The 17,806-nt window shown below is 39.6% G+C and overlaps 1 protein-coding gene across 2 annotated transcripts in view; it reads left to right on the forward strand.

Annotated features, from left to right (window-relative positions):
* NOD1 (nucleotide binding oligomerization domain containing 1) overlaps nt 1-17,806 on the forward strand; it is a 37,491-nt gene that overhangs the window by 5,855 nt on the left and 13,830 nt on the right. For both annotated transcript variants that reach the window (XM_060248858.1, XM_060248859.1), the window contains exons 3-7: nt 1,369-3,172; nt 4,161-4,244; nt 10,775-10,858; nt 12,480-12,563; nt 14,800-14,883. In XM_060248858.1, the coding sequence (XP_060104841.1) occupies nt 1,369-3,172; nt 4,161-4,244; nt 10,775-10,858; nt 12,480-12,563; nt 14,800-14,883 (2,140 nt within the window). The remainder of the gene's footprint in view (nt 1-1,368; nt 3,173-4,160; nt 4,245-10,774; nt 10,859-12,479; nt 12,564-14,799; nt 14,884-17,806) is intronic.

The following is a 17,806-nucleotide window of genomic DNA, read 5'->3' on the forward strand; positions in this document are numbered from 1 at the left end:
TGTGTGTACATATGTGTTTTCTTCTCCCTCCCTTTTAATTTTACAAAGGAATACATTTGTGAATGCATAGCAAGTCTACTGAGTATGTGGAAACCCTGATCTTATCTATAGGTAGTCTCGTAGCCTCTTTCTCTGCCTTCATGATTAAGCACTTGACTGTGAAATTTACAGTTCAAAATAATTATGATTCTTTATTGCCTTGGTGTCAGTGAAACTTGTTCTGCAAAAGGAATGGATATTAACAGCAATTGGTGTCACAGAGCTCTTCTTTGGCATATAGCACTTTTAACCTACTGTGGTTGCTGCATCAGCGGCAATCTTTTATTTAGAAGTGTAATTTTTCTATAGTTATTGCTTCTCTGGTGACATACAGTGGGTCCCAGGGCATCCAGGTCAGGCTACTGTAATAAGCTCCTTGGGGAGCTGCCCTTGAAGATTGTCTGAAGTGCAGCAGAGTCTGCTGGGGATGTTACAAGAGATTTTTAAAAACTACATCAGAAGCTATTTATTTGCTTCGAAGTGTTGGTTATTATTTGGTGGTGGAAAGTGCCATCAAGTCACAGCTGACGTATGTTGACCTTGGTGGGTTTTCAAAGCAAGAGACATTTAGAGGTGGTTTGCCATTGCCTGCCTCCATGTCATGACCCTTGTATTCCGTGTAGATCTCCCATCCAAATATTAGCCAGGGCCAACCTTGCTCACATGAAGCTGCCTTATGTTGAATCAGACCATCAGTCCATCAAAGTCAGTACTCTCTTAAGACTGGCAGTGGCTCTTTAGGGTCTCAGCAGAGATCCTTCACATTAACTACTGCCTGTTCCTCTTTAACTGCAGAGACTGGAGATTGAACTTGGGATCTTCTGTAAGCCAAGCAGACATTCTACAACTGAGCCACAGCCCCTGCTTAGCTTCTGAGAGTGGATGAGATTGGGCTAGCCTGGTTCTATCCAGGTCAAGGCTGGTAGTTACTTATAAAGCACTAAATGCTCTGGGTCCATGGTGCTTCAAAGTGTACCTTCCCCTTTATTAACCTATCTGATGGTTAAGATCAAGTTTGGAGGGCCTGCTGGGCAGCTTCCACTTTTGGAAGCAAGGTGGTTCCAGGAACAAAACCCTTTTTGTCATTGTACTGAGGAACTTCCTTCCCGCAGAAACCCACCCGGCATTGAATCTGACTTTTGGGGATCAAATGAGAATGTGGTTTATTTTTCCAAGATCAAAAGAACCCCAGGTCTTGTAAAATTAGTCTTTAGATCCCAGCCATTAATTTCGTAGGGCTTTTCTAGTGTCCAAAGAAACTCTTAGTATTCCTAATGCTGTTTTTGCTGCTGCAGGGTTTCTTTTCATCATGCTCAGTTTTGTCTTTAGTTAGCAGGTATCATCAGAAACTTAAAGATGAATTGGGACGAGACACCAAGTTCATCTCTTCATATGCCGAGAAGGAGGACCTGTTGCTTGAAGAAACTTATTCTGCCAACGTTATGGAGTTGATCAATCACAACAATGAGAAACTGGGTAGTGTGAATGGCTTGGAAGATCTACTCGACGATAACATTGGTTTGATTAATGGAGATGGTGAGACAGTCTATGTCTTTGGTGATGCAGGGATTGGGAAATCAATGTTACTACAAAAGATGCAGAATCTTTGGGCTAAGGGTGAATTCAATGTAGGAGCCAAATTTTTTTTCCGCTTCCGATGCCGGATGTTTAGCTGTTTTAAACAGGATGAAGCTATATGTTTGAAAGACCTCTTGTTCAAGTACAACTGTTTCCCAGACCAGGACCCAGAGGAAGTTTTTTACTTCATTCTGAAGTTCCCTCACACAGTCCTGTTTACATTTGATGGCTTTGATGAGATTCATTCTGACTTTGACCTCAGCAGTGTGCCTGAGAACTGCTCACCCAATGAATCTATCCATGCTCTTGCTCTACTAGTGGGTCTCCTTAGTGGAAAACTTCTGAAAGGATCTAGAAAAATCCTGACAGCAAGGACTGGCACAGAAATCCATAAAAATATTGTTAGGAAGAAGGTTTATCTCCGAGGGTTTTCCAGCAGTAATTTGAAAGAATATACCAAAATATTCTTCAGAGATGAAGGGTGTAGGGCATTGGTTTTGAACCAGCTGGAAGCCAACCCGAATATGAGTAGTTTATGTACAGTGCCTTTATTTTGCTGGATTATCTTCAAATGTTATGATCATTTCTACTCTGCATTTGACAGCCATGAGCTCCCTGACTGCAATGTTACCTTAACAGATATTTTCTTGCTCATGACTGAAGTCCACTTAAACAGAACTCAGAAGACCAACTTGCTGAAGAAGAATAACAGAAGTCAAGTGGAGACCTTTAGGTCCAAAAAAGAAACTTTGTTCACACTAAGTAAAATAGCACACATGGGAATGGAGAAGTCTCTCTTTGTTTTTGACCAAGACGAGATCACTGCCAGCCTCTGTGAGCAGGATTTACACTTGGGGTTCCTCAGGGCCGTTCCTTGCTATGGAGACTGTGGAGATCAACCTTCCTATGAATTCTTGCATCTGACTTTGCAGTCCTTTTTCACAGCTTTGTTCCTAGTTACTGACGAGAAAGTGGGCCCAAAGGAGCTACTGAAGTTTTTTGCCCAATGCTCCACACCTGATGCTGCCCTTCGAACTTGCTTTCCAATCCGCTGGTTTAATAATTACCGTCCAACAGGATCAGACCCTTTCCGAAATAATGAGCCCTTTCATTTTACCAACCTCTTCCTTTGTGGCTTGCTTTCCAAGGCCAGGCAGAAACTCTTGCAGCACTTGGTGTCACCGGCATCGATTAAGAAGAAGAGGAAGGTGCTCCTTGCCTATTTTTTTGAGAGCATGAAGTCCCACCTGAAGAGCCTCACCCGAGCAAGGCTAAAGGAATACAAGCAGGTTCAAGTTATGCCCAATTTTGTGTGGATGCTGAGGTGCATCTATGAGACACAGAGTGAGAAAGTGGGGAAGGTGGTTGCCAAGGGCATGCGTGCAGACTACATCAAGCTGACCTACTGCAATGCCTATTCTGCCGACTGCAGCGCCATTTCCTTTGTCATGCATCATTTCCAGAAGCGCCTGGCTCTTGACCTGGACAACAACAATATCAACGATTATGGAATAAAGCAACTTCTGCCTTGCTTTAGCAAGTTGGCAGTGCTCAGGTGAGCTCTTGGGATAGATACAACTTCTCAGATGGTGGTGGTCAAAGGAAATGCCATCAAGTCACAGCTGTCTAATAGAGACCCCTGGTGGGGTTTTCATGTCAAGAGATGTTTCAGAGGTGGTCTGCCATTGCTTGCCTCAGTGTCATGGCCCTGGTATTTCTTGGAGGTTGCCCTTCCAAATATTTTTATTTATTTATTTATTTTTCGTATTTATATCCCGCCCTCCCCGCCGAAGCAGGCTCAGGGCAGCTTAGTTTCAACCCTGCTTAGTTTCCAAGAGATGACAAGATCAGGCTAGCCTGGGCACGTCTCAGATAGTCCCTGCATAGTGTCAGTATTAAGTTTCCAAAGATATTTTTAAAACAATTCTAGACCACGATAATCAGTACTAAGCTAGATTCAGTGAATCTTGATTTCCTTTTTCACATCACTTATTTTTAACTTATCACAGAGAAGGGAGAGGAGCTATGCAGCTCACTAAAGCTGCATGCTCTGATCTCTGGTAGCACCACTGTCTTTGGAAGCTACACACGCTTTAGGTTTTTTCTCCGCAGTCTGAAAAGTTTTTAGAAACTTGCTTTTTGTTAATCAAAGTTTAATGTTCTCAATTCTGAATTCATTAATAGACTTTTCACTTAGCTGAATACATGTAGCCCTGCTTATTCAGCAAATATGTAAGGATATATGTAAGAATAGGCTCATGAGGGATTCTTTCTCTGGGGTACTTATTCAAAATAATCTTCGGAATGATGATGTCAGCCTGCTTATAGATTTTTAACTTTCTGAATTATATGTAGTTTTATACCATGCCCAGATTACGTTTCTATGTGCTTTATATGAAGAAAACTGTCTCTGTACATGTCATCCAAACTTGGAAATATGAATTGTAAAGAAAATGTATGTGGTTGTTACATGATTTTGTGTGTCTCTTCAACGCATATCACTAAGTCATCTATTGTTTTCTCCCCCCTCTGTTTTAATTTAGGGTAAGCGTTAACCAGATCACAGATCAAGGAATAAGAGTGCTTTATGATGAGCTATCAAAGTACAAAATTGTGACTTATTTGGGGTACGTATGAATGATGTACAGATAGCCACGATTTTAAGAATTAATTCTATTGACTGCAAGGAAGGTCGTGAATAGAGCTGAGAGTAGCATTTTGAAGCAGTATTGTGATAACTTCAGCAAACATTCACTTAAACTGCATACAGTGTACAACTGTAGAGTTAACTTGCACTAGACATAGGGTGGATCAGTCTCATGTTCTCACATCAAAGACTGTGTGAATCTACACAGATTACTTGCTTAAGGTGACATTTCAGTTAGTTATGTAAGTCAACTATTTCCTTCAAATTCAGTAGGGTGAATTGACACTACAGTTTAAGGGTGAAGTTAGGCATTTACATGTCTGACCCACGTGTAGGGTTGGTGGGATAGCCATTTCTTCTTTTTAAAAGTTTTGTTAGTTTTAAACAGAAGGAAAAGAGGGGTAAATGGAAATAGAAAAAAGATTAATACAACTAGTAATACAGTTATGAGCCATTCTGCATAACGATACATCAATAATATAGGATATTTCTAACATCATAATATATAGATTGTAAGTCCTCATTTAAACCATCTGTTTTTCAAATTGTATTTCTAATTTGGATAGTATATATAACAAAGAAATTAAAATAAAGTAAAAATTTGAAACAAGAATAGTAGTCTTGGCAAGATATTCATTTTTACTGCAGCTATTCTTCCCATTAGGGATATGTTCAGATCCTGCCATTTCTGCAGATCTTTTTAGATCTCTTTAAGTAATTTATCATAATTGTCTGCCTTTAAGTTGCTACATTTATTTGAAATACAAATGCCCAGATATTTCACCTTCTTCTTGTGAGAGAATCCTGACTTTCGTTGGAGAAAATGAACTTGTTCTGATGTCATGTTTCTGACCAAAAATTTTGTTTTGCCATAGTTTATTTTCAATCCTGCCCAATAGCCAAATTCATTAATCTTATTTGTCAGATAGTCGATTGAATCCAATGGTTGTTCTAGTATAAAGACCAAATCATCTGCAAAACCTCTCAACTTGTATTGTTCGCCCTTGATCACTGCCCCCTTGATATTTGGATCATCTCTTATTTGATTATTCAATATCTCTAATCTTAGGATAAAAAGAAGTGATAAAGGACAGCCTTGTCTTGTTCACTTCTGGATAGCAATTCGTTCTGATAATTCGCCATTCACCACTGCTCTTGCACTTTGGAAAGAGTATATCGCTTGAATCATTCTCAAAAAGTTTTGGCCACACTCCATACCATTCAGTTGTTGTAACATAAATTGCCAACGCACATTATCAAAGGCCTTCTCAGCATCTAAACAAATTAAAGCCAATTGTTTCTCTGGATGGTTCTTATAATATTCCATTATATCACATATTGTTCTGACATTGTCTTTCATATGCCTTCTGGGCAGAAATCCTGCTTGGTCTTGATGTATAATAACTGATAGTACTTTCTTCAGCTGTTGAGGCAGTATTGAAGCAAAAATGTTATAATCCACATTCAGAAGAGAAATTGGCCTGTAGTTTTTTATATCTTTCAAATCTGTGTCTTCTTTTGGGATTAAAAATATTGTAGTTTCCTGCCAAGAGTTCGGTATTTCAGTGTCTTTTTGAATAATTTCTGTGAGTTTTTTAAATGGTATCAATAAGCTTTATAAAAGGCTTTATAAAATTCTGCGGGCAAACCATCTGGGCCAGATGATTTACCATTCTTTTGGGATGCAACTGCTTCATCCACTTCTCTTATCGTTATTGGTTCATTCAAAATTTTCTGTTGTTCCTCTGTAAATTTGGTAAGATTATTCTGTTTAAGATACTCTTCTAGATCCTCATTTGGGACTTGTTTATTTTCATATAGCTTTTTATAGAATTGTTCCACGATTTGGCATATCTCCTTCCTTTTAAATTTCTCTTTTATTATTTTCATCCCTCAATACCGTTATTATTTTTTTTGCACTCTCCTTTCTCAGTCTATATGCTAGCCATCTTCCCGGTTTGTTGGCATATTCAAAATAATTTTGCCTGGCAAATTTCAACTTTTTCTCCACTTCTTCCACAAGAAGTAAATTCAATTGGTGTTGTATTTTTTTTATTTTATTTTGAGATTCCTGTTTTGTGGGTTGTGCTTTTAAGTCCTTTTCAACTTTTTCTGCTTGCTTCATTAACTTTTGAATGTTTTCAGATCTTTCCTTCTTTTTCTTAGCATTAAACCTAATTGCCAACCCCTTGAAGTATGCTTTGACTGTATCCCAGACAACTTGCATCTTTACATCATGAGTTGTATTCTGTTTAAAAAAAGCTTCCATTTCTATCTTCGATTCTTGAAGAAAGTTTTTATCTTTTAAAATTTGAGTATTTAACCTCCATCCTCTTCTCATTTGGGTTCCTTTAATTTTAACAGTTACTGGGTTATGGTCTAAAATCACTCTTGGTTGAATTTTAATCTCTACTAAGTCTTTCATCAAATCTATAGAAAGCCAACACATATCAATTCTTGACCAGGATTGATGACAGGCAGAATAATATGTAAAATCTCTTGTTTTGGGATATCTTGTTCTCCACGCATCTTCTAGATTCAGTTCTTCTGCTAGTTTCAGAAAACTTGTTGGCAATTGCAGTCTTTTAGTTTTGCTATGTTTGTCTGATTTTCTATTCGTCTATCAAAAACTGCATTAAAGTATCCTATTAAGCAATATTCTGAATACTCTAGGTCTGCAAGCTTGAGATGTAGTTCATTAAAGAATTTCGGTGGTCATTTGGTGTGTATATATTTGCTAATAAGATTTTCCTACTTTCCATAGTAATTTCTACTAATAGGATTCTTCCATCTTCTGAAGCAAACCGTAATTGCGGATTAAATTTTTCCTTTATGTAGATTGCCAAACTCCTTTTCTTTCTATTGGAATCTACTGCTACAAATAAGCTGCCGAATTTTTTATTGTTCAGGAAATGTTGGTCCTTCATCAAAATATGAGTTTCTTCAAACAAATTATATCAGTGTTCAATTTTGCTAAGTATTTGAAGGTCTCTCTCCTTTTTATGGGGGAGTTAAGTCCATTCACATTAATGGAGACTATTGACACCATTATGGGTTCTTCTTATCACTATCTTTTTTGATCTGCAGCCATGTTTGGTTTTCTTTGCTCCGCTAGGATCTTCTTCATCTAGTACATCTTCATCTAGTACATCTAGTACATGTTTGTCTGATTTTCTATTCGTCTATCAAAAACTGCATTAAAGTATCCTATTAAGCAATATTCTGAATACTCTAGGTCTGCAAGCTTGAGATGTAGTTCATTAAAGAATTTCGGTGGTCATTTGGTGTGTATATATTTGCTAATAAGATTTTCCTACTTTCCATAGTAATTTCTACTAATAGGATTCTTCCATCTTCTGAAGCAAACCGTAATTGCGGATTAAATTTTTCCTTTATGTAGATTGCCAAACTCCTTTTCTTTCTATTGGAATCTACTGCTACAAATAAGCTGCCGAATTTTTTATTGTTCAGGAAATGTTGGTCCTTCATCAAAATATGAGTTTCTTCAAACAAATTATATCAGTGTTCAATTTTGCTAAGTATTTGAAGATCTCTCTCCTTTTTATGGGGGAGTTAAGTCCATTCACATTAATGGAGACTATTGACACCATTATGGGTTCTTCTTATCACTATCTTTTTTGATCTGCAGCCATGTTTGGTTTTCTTTGCTCCGCTAGGATCTTCTTCATCTAGTACATCTTCATCATCATCTTCTTTGTTTCTCCTTCCTTCTTTCTTCGCCATTTTCTCCAAAAAGTTTTCAGCTTTAAAGATGGAGTTAATCCTGTGCCTTTTTTCTTCATATGTAAAGAGCAGACCTTCTGGCATTAACCACGTGTAAGGTATTTCTCTTTCTCTTAAGAAATTTGTTAAAGCTTGATATTCTCTTCTTTTCTAATTTGCCACGGAACCTCTTTCAAAAATTTTACTGTATTGCCTGCTATCACCACAGGATTATCTCTGGTTTGTCTCAAGATGTTGTCTCTAGTTCTCTTCTTTGTAAGCTTCAAATGGATTTCACTGGGTAGTTCATTTCTCCTTGTAAAACGTGATGGTACATGCTTAACGTGGTCAAATTCTTTTTGCATTTTCTCCGGAGTCACTTGTAGAATTTCTGCAAGAGCTTCGCTAAGGATTTTCTGTAGATCTTCAGATCTGTCCTCTGGTAAATTTTGAAACCTCAACATATAAGCTGTTCTGTCTATTTCCAACTGGATAACCCGGGTATCATATAGTTTCTGTTCCTTTTCCAACTGTTCTACCTTTTGCGTGTTGTCCACCACTTGAGCATCTAGAGCCTTCAATGCTTTATTGGTCTCTGCTGTTTGTTTTCTGTTTTCTGTTCTCTTGAAGCTCTTGTTTAATTTCTGTCATTTGTTCTCCTATATTGTCTACCTTGTCAGTCAGTTGTGCAATAGCTGCCAATGCTATATGAACTTGCTCATATAGTAAGATCTTCTGCTGAGCTATTACTTTGGATACCCCAGGTGTAGAGGTGAGGTGGGTGGCTACCAGAGATGGAGCTTCTTCTGTTTAGTGTTTCAAGTGGTAATAAGTATATTAATAGATTGTACAGTCAATACAGAGCTTGTGTTTGCAGAAGGTGACTGGGAGGAAGAACCAAGACTGGGTCTTGTAAGTTGGCTGCTAGTATGGTTGTAGTTAGGACCTCTAGGCTCAAGTTTTATAACAGATAAATGACATTTATTGAATTCCTTAAAAAGAGGCTATGACCTGTTCTTGGGGGTCTGGAAGATCTTTCTAAGCCCCTGTTATGAGGTTTTGGAGTACCCTGTCCTATATTTTGTTAATTTTTGTGTGTCAAGGAAAAAATTTCCACTAGTATAATTTTGTTTTACTTTCCTCAGCTACTGAATCTGCTTTTTATCTTTCAGTTTCTATTATAAACAGAAATATATAATATTACATCTTTTATCTTTGTGTTTCTCTTCTGTTTTGCTGCTGCTGTTAGCTTGGCTTGAGGGCCTAAATTGACAGGAAAGCAGAACCTAAATGGTTTAAATAAAATATCCTGGCACCATGAGAAAAGAGACAAATTTCTCCAGAATCTAGTCCTCTTTTATGCCCTCTTCAAATGGTGGATATCACCAGAGCGCAAGGGATTATTGAGAAATTCATGCTTGATTACAAAACACTTGATTCACAACTGACTGTGTGAACTGCTTCTATTAAAAAGCTGTGTGTCTGAGGCAATTTGAAACATCTATCTCTGGTAGTGAGTCTCTGATGATTCATGCATGAAAGTCATAGGCTGAAGTCACTCCGTTGGGAGTAGGCCTCATTAAATAATATGGGACTTACTTCTGAGGAAGACCTGTTTAGGATTGCTCCTATAACCTGCTGTTGCAGTCTCCAAGGGTTGAACTTTTATTTGCTTGTTTCATTTCTAATTCTCCTTTCTCATGTGAGGCTTAAGGTGGATTATAACAGCCCAAAAATAATGCAATAGAACAGCATAATACAAACAAAAATGTATTTTATGTACATATGTTGTGTGTGTATGTGCAAACAAGGCCAAGGGATTCTTCTTGGGCCTCAACAGGGCAACAGCAGGCTGCCATATCATGGCTGAGGCCTTTGGAATGGTCCTCACAACTGCTTTTTGAGTTCACCTCTCCAATATCTACTCCAAGTGGTTTGGTATGTGATTATTCATGCTGATAAGAAAATTGTTCACATAAACCACAGCTTATACCTTCAAACTATACATGAATGGCGTCCAGGAAGTAATTGGGTCCCCTTGCAAGGATTCTGAAATTTATACCCATGTGCATCCTTCAAAGTTGACACAGTGCTCATGTGTTTTATACTTGGATCTTGATACCATCATAAGAAAAGTTTCTCTGTTGTGGTGGCTGTTAAAGCATTTGTTTTACTATTAATGCCACCTCAGCAATAATCCTTAAGAGAGGCTTACTTAAAAGAAATAGGGTTTCCCCCCCCCCCTTCCTAAATCATTTTCAGTCTTAAAGAGAGCTCCTTGTTTTATGATCTTGTTATAATTTATTGTTCCATCACATGGAAGCCTATATTCAGATCTAGTTGCTCATGATAATGTGAAACTAATTACATTTGCACGTGGGTGGAGATCTATATGCAAATGCACATTAAAAGATGTATCCCATCTATAGCGATGTAAAGCCAACAGATTCCATGCTCACTCAGATGCATTTCTGAATGCACATCCAGTTTGTGTTCAACCCAGCAAGTGATGCATGCTTACAAACTGGTTATGCATGGGAATGTCCTTAGCTTGGATGGGGAAACTGAGTACTGAAAAATATTGTGTAGGGCTACTTAATTCCTTTGGGCAGGTAGCACCTGAGAATATACTTATTAGGTGCTTTTACAACTGATAAAGAGAATTATGCCTCAAAGAACTAACAATCTAAATAATTGAATTGTGTATATGTGATAAGCCTGTGGAGTTCATTTCAGTTCAAAATGGCAAATGTAACTTGTATTCACTGATTTATTTTCCCCTAAAAGCTTGTATAACAACCAAATCACTGACATTGGAGCCAAATACGTTGCAAGACTCATTGAAGAATGTCCAAGTCTCATATATGTTAAGTAGGTATCTGCCTTTTTTCTCTTTAGTGTGTATGTATCTTGTCCAGCAGGGAGAAGGATAATTTTTCTTGTACTGACTGAATCTCATCCAGGGTTAGCTGCAGTTTCTGCCATGTTATGTGCCTCTCATTCTGACAGTTGGTTGATTCCTGCCACATATGCAAAGGAGAAATGATTTTTGACCCTTTCCCCTCTTGCAGCCGGCCTCTGACTCCTCTGGTAGGCTATACAAGAGGGACATCTGTCCTCCAGGAGCAGCATTTCAGAAGGCATCAGAGGGGAAGGAGGAGTAATCATACTCCACTGGCCTAAAGCCTTCTTCCTATCAGTCATGGATCCAGAGGAGTTAACCATGTTAATCTGCTGCTGCAAAATAGTAGAGTCCAGTGGCACCTTTAAGATTAGCAAATTTTATTGTAGCATAAACTTTCAAGGAACACAGCTGTCTACGTCAGATGCATCTGACAGAGAGCTGTGTTTTTTGAAAACTTATGCTACAATAAAATTTGTTAGTCTTAAAGGTGCACTGAATACTTTAATATATTATTATTACCTTCCATCAGTGGAGATTTTGGGCAGATTCCAAGGCAGTGTACATCTGCTGTCATCACTGGTCTTTATAGAGTAGCTTGTGACTACCACTTTGTGGAATTCATGCTGGTAACCCATTAACCATGGACACTGCCCCCATAGGTCTGGTTATTCATTATTGATTAATAGCAAACATAATCAAAGAGGCCTTTTCACTTTTGAGCCTTTGTTTATAATAATATCATCATTACTGTTAAGAAGCAAAAGTTAGGGACCCAACTTTATGATATGAAGATATGAAGAAAGGAAAATCGTGCAACACTAGCTTAAAATTAACTTTCTGTTAATGCATTATTGGTTAGAGATGTTTTCATTCCCTGTTGCATGGCATTTGAAATAAAGGTCACTGAAAGTCCCCATGAGAAAACAGAGGCATGGCACAGTATTGGACCCTGGCTAAATTTTCCATCCACAGAACGGCACTTTGTTGCCTCCCCCCTCCCACTGCAGCCTGCAGATCTCCACAAAATGTTGCTTCTGGGGGACAGGGGATCCTGAGGAGTGACAAGAGGTGGGGTTTGCAGTGAGAAGGAACAATTTAGTTTGGACCAGGACTTTTTGTGTAGAAAAAGCCCAGCAGAAAGTCATTTGCATATTAGCCCATACCCCTGACATCACCATTGTTCCACACAGGGCTTTTTAGTAGAAAAAGCCCAGCAGAAACTCATTTGCATATTAGGCCACACCCCCTGACATCAAGCCAGCCAGAACTGCATTCCTGTGCGTTCCTGCTTTTAAAAAAAAGTCCTGGTCTGGACCCAGGCCAGTGAGTACTAGACTAGTGCTTCCACTCAAGGCCCCATGAAGATTCATGGGGGGAGGACACAGGGAGAGGTGTCTGGTGTCTAGACTGATTTTCATTTTCATCAAGTAAAATCTGTGCGTGTCTTTTGAGCTGAGATCCAGATGAAGGCATCTACTCTAGCACTGTGTTTGGTGTTTGAAATAGCACTGAAATAATGAAGCGCTTTGAAAGGAGTACTGATGTGACTTCAGGCTAAAGATATGCAATTAATATGTTTTTATGCAGAATAGGAGCCAACAAAATAACTACTGAGGGAGGAAAAAACCTCGCTTATTCCATCCAGAAGAGTAAAACTATGTATGAAATTGGGTGAGTGAGATCAGTTTTGTCCCTGTTAATTTTTAATAAGTGTATCTTTTAAAATTTATCTGGATAAAAACAAGTGTTTTATCTTTCTGAATCCTGCTTGTTCACATTGCCTGATTCTCAAGCCGAGTCATGTTTATTCTCGATTCCCACCACTGGGTTCTTTGTAGCCAACCTGAACTGACTGCATCGTCTTCAGAATTGAAAACATGAAGCTGCCTTATTGATGCGTGCCCTTACTCCATCAAGGCCGGCGGAGGTCTTTCACATCACCTACTACCTGATTCCTTTTTAACTGGAGATGCCAGGGATTGATGCATAGCAGAAGCTCTTTCACTGAGCCACAGCTCATCCTCAGGAGTGATCCCAGATGCAGCTGCAACTCTTACTCATTGTGTGCCAGAAAGAAGAGTTGGTTTTATACCCCTCCCTTTACTACCCGAAGGAGTCTCAGAGTGGCTTACAATCGCCTTCCCTTACTGTCCCAACAACAGACATCCTGTGAAGAAGGTGGGCCTGAGAGAGTTCTTTTGAGAACTGCTCTTGAGAGAACCGCTCTGAGAAAACTGGCTGGTCCAAGGTCATCCAGCAGTTGGCCCAATGCCACCCAGCACCCTGTGAGGTAGGTGGGGCTGAGAGAGTTCTTTCGAGAACTGCTGTTGAGAGAACAGCTCTGAGAAAGCTGTGACTGACCCAAGACCACCCAGCTGGTTTCATGTGGAGGAGTGGGGAATCAAACCCAGCTCTCCAGATTAGGAGTTTGCTGCTCTTTAACCACTGCTCCACAGCTGGCTCTCCACAAGGAAAGGCAGGATATAAGTGATTTAATCAGTGAGTATATAAACTCTTGATCTGGTGGCCATTGTGCAGGGTTTATGATAACAGAGGCGAAACGTAGATTGCATGTATAGTATATTATAGCTGTGTGTGTAATCTGGCAGTGTGTTTGAAATCAGTCTGTTGCTTGCGGCACTACCATCAAGGCTGTGCAGCATTCTCAGTTCCTAAGAGCTAAGATACAGCAGTCTGCTCTCTTTCTATGTGTCCCATTTGTAGCACTACCCAAGGGAGGGACTCCCAGGTTTCCTGGTATGCAAGGTCTAATATGCCCCCTGGCTGTTATGAGCAGGTCATGTAGTACACTGAGGCAGAAATGTTTTCCAGGTCTCTGTTTTGGCCTTCAATGCCAAACAATCAGTTGTATTGTTAGCATCTCATGTAGGTGGCCAGAGCTTCCTCCAGGGTAACATTGGGGGCTTCTTTGAAACAAAGAGCTATGGAAATGTTATCTTGGTTAAATCACTACTCTAGATGTTCAAGAAATAAATCTGTGCACAGGAGCTTAAATTACTTTTCAGAAAATCCAAGAAAAGCATCCTGTAGCAATGCACAACAATACAATTGGCTTACCATTTACAGATCCCTGAGCTGGTGGAACGTGCTCTGCAGGTTCCGCATGACCTGTAAAATGGAGCTGTTCAACAGGCTTTTGGTTGAGGTGGAGGGAATTAAACCATTCTGGCCTCCCTTGTCTATGACCCCCCTCCCAGTGCCCTTGCTGTTTGGGATGTTATTTGGGCACTGGAGTTTCTTGGGGTACCTGCTATTCCTTTCCTGACCTGAGGCACAGGTTTTTGTTATCATTTGTTCTTGCTATTCATTGTTTTATCGTTTTTTTTAATTACCTGATGGTTTTATGTTGTGAGCTGTTCTGAACCCATTCTTTGGATAGGGTGAGGTATACATTAAATAAATAGTTACTCAAACTTTTTCTTTATTTATGAAAATGCAGATATGGAGTAATATTTCTTGCTTTGCCATAAATTGATCATAAATATTTACACTTCTATATTGAAATGAACAAACTGTTCCTGAATCTCACCAGATTTATTATATCAATTCACCTACATCCTTTCTTTTCCATTTTCTTTTTTCAGTTTTAGCTGGGATTTCTGCTATCCATCTTGATGCTATTTTTATCTTAGCCAAATTGAAAACACTCCTCCTTTATTCCTGGAATGAAAGCTATAGCATTCCTGTCTGAACCCCCTCCTTTACTTGGTCTGTGGAAATATTTCCTGGGCAACCAGTTCTGATGTAACTCCCTTCCAAGTTTATGTGTCATCTCACACTCATTTCAATCTGACTCCAGAATTCTATCTCCTCAGTGTCTTTCCATGTGGGAGAAGAGGTGGAGCCAACATTCATTTACATGCCCTGCCTTTTTTCTCCTTGACAGAATGTGGGGTAATGAGATTGGGGATGAAGGTGCAAAGGCGTTCGCAGAAGCACTTAAGAATCACCCCACTTTAACAAACGTCAGGTAAGGACTTGTGTCAGCAAAATGCTGCTTCCCTCCTGTGTTTCTCAGTGACCATATTTTCAGAGATTTACCTTTTATGTCAGAACCTTAGGTCAGACGGTTACCACACCATGAAACACCACAGCAACTCAGATTTCAAGGCCCAAGAAGAGAATTATGTAACCGGCCCTGGTATAAGAACATGAACCAGGAGGTGGTTCATAGAGTGCCAGATACATTGGGCAGGGCCTTTGTTATCTTTTGTTAGTCACCTGCTGCCTGTCCTGTCGATACTGGTACATTCTTGGCAAAGACATTTAGTGCCTCATTTAGAGCATCGGTCTTTTAAAAGTCAAACATGATTGATGTTTTAAAATGTTGTGCTATGGTGAGAAGACAACATTGCCGGTCCATATTTGGCCATAATAATCACCAGAAATTAACTGGCATTAGCAGCCTCTGAAAGCGGAGAGGAAAGCTTTTATGATACAGATTTCCTTTTTTTATTTTAACCACTTGTCAATGATGTTTCTTTCATCTCAAAAACAAACCTTGAACATTGCTGGTTTCTTCACTCAAGGAGAACAAATTGCCATTCTCAATTTCTTCCACAAGATGGCAAACTTTAATAGATTTCTTCAAGTGAAAATGGACAGTTATATTTAGGAGATGGTAGTGGAAAGTGCTGTCAAGTCATAGCTGACTTATGGTGACCCCCTGGGGTTGTCAAGGCAAGAGACATTCAGAGGTGGTTTGCCATTGCCTGCCTCTGCATGGCAACCCTAGGACTTCCAAGTGGTCTCCTGATCCTGCTTAGCTTCCAAGGCTATCCAGGCTAGGGCATAAGTTTAGGAACAGGACTTTTTTTTTTTGTAGCAGGAACTCCTTTGCATATTAGGCCACACACCCCTGATGTAGCCAATCCTCCTGGAGCTTACAATAGCCCTGTACTAAGAGCCCTGTATGCTCTTGGAGGATTGGCTACATCAGGGGTGTGCGGCCTAATATACAAAGGAGTTCCTGCTACCAAAAAAGTCCTGTTTAGAACTGTGGGGGAATAGGTAACTTAGGTGCACACTATGGTTTTAAGTGTGAACCTAAAAATATAAATGGGATAAAAGTACATATCATCAGTGAACACTCAGGAGGGAGCAAGTGGCCAGAGAAAAAGAGCACAGTGGTCTAGGTGTGGGAAATCAGGGGGCATATCCCTACTCAGCTACTAAAGTCACTACTTCTCGGCCTGCAGTGTCACCAGCAGCTTTAGCAACTCAATAATAGAATTCTTGCTCATGTCCAAAGCTGGCAAAGGCCGGATCTGTGCATCCATCAAGATAAGGTGGCAGAATGCTCAAGTGGGAGAAAGGTCTGATGTACTTCAGACTGTGGGGTGGTGTTTTTGAATGCTCATGTCTGTTAATGACACGATATAAACGCCACACAAACTGGAAGCCAGCCTTATTAGTTAAAACACTTTCCCCTCATAATTTATTTAGTTAAAACATTTATATGCCCATCTTTCTCCTAATCAAGTCAGGACTTAAGGCAGGTAGCAGTACAACAAAATACAATAAAATCATACCAATTACTAAAATATCTAAAAGCATTAAATAACTTAAATAACTAAAAACATTAAAACTACAGACAGCATGAATTAAAGCAGCATTAAAAGTGTAAAAAACACTTTGAGTTGGAGTAACAAAACAGTCAGAACTGCACTAAAAATCACAACAACAAAAGTTGACCTTACTGATACCTTCAGTGTTATTCATTAAATGCACCTAAAGGAAGGCAGCACCCTCAGAACCTCCTTTAGTAGGCTGCTTGAAAACATTGGTCCAGTGACCAAAAAATGCCTTATATCAAGTACATGAGAATTCACCAGTTCTGTGAGCGGACATCAAGAGGGGAAGCTGACTGGAGAAGTGCAATCAAGGCATGGGTTCATACACAGAGATGTGGTCCTTTAGAGATGTTGGAACCAGCAGATCACAAGGGCTTGACATCTAAGAACCAGCACCTGAAATGGAGCCCAGAAGCAAATAGGCTATTGGGCACCTTTGTACATGCTAAATAATGCAGTTTCAATCCACTTCAGTGAATGTCTGCAAGTGGATTTCGCCATTTCACACAGTCCAGTCCAATTGCAAAGTGCATTGAAAGTGTATTTTGTGTGCGTGAAAGCACCAAAATTTCAGTATTGTTATGTGTCTAGAGCAGCTCACCCTCATTACAAGGCAGGTTGTTGCGTTCTGGAGGATATGTGTCGGCCCAGCCTCCCCATGGGCGTCTGGAGAACTATTTACAATACATTCTCCATCAGTGCCTTTCTGTTATCCCCAAAAGAACTTACTGTGTTCATTATTTGTTTACAAAATAGTGAGGTATTTTCAGGCATTTCAAAGTGGTGTACAAAGATAACACTAATATCTTTCTAAATAACAGAAAAAGAAACATGACAGCTAGTATGACAAAATAGCAGTCAAAGGGTTCGAACTAGGAGATGGGGGTAGTTTCCACAGGGATTTGGTTTCTCCATGGCCATAGTGGCTGGAGATAAAGCACAGCAGCATCAGGGCTTCCAAGCGGCAGGTTTCCCTGCCCGAATCCTCAGCTGTAGCCACTTTCCCCTGCCCCCAAGGCCACCAGGGCTTTTGCCATTTTTAAGTAAAATCTGCACCCAAATTCATGTTCAAGAAACACAGTGCTAAAGCTCCTAGCCCATTGTTCAGACCTTTGGATCTCAGTGCTAATGAACATTTTGTATCATTATAACCCCTTCCCTAATTTTTTACCTTCAAAATCTAAATCTAATCATTTTAGATTTTGCTTGAAGGTATTTTGAACTAATTATTGGGTTTGGTTCTCTTGAACTAATTACTGGGTTTGGTTCTCCGCTCCTGGAGATTCACTCAGATGCAAGACAAGTGTGCTTGGCTCGAAG

This window comes from Heteronotia binoei, chromosome 10 (genome assembly GCF_032191835.1).
Source record: "Heteronotia binoei isolate CCM8104 ecotype False Entrance Well chromosome 10, APGP_CSIRO_Hbin_v1, whole genome shotgun sequence".
Lineage (NCBI taxonomy): Eukaryota > Metazoa > Chordata > Lepidosauria > Squamata > Gekkonidae > Heteronotia > Heteronotia binoei.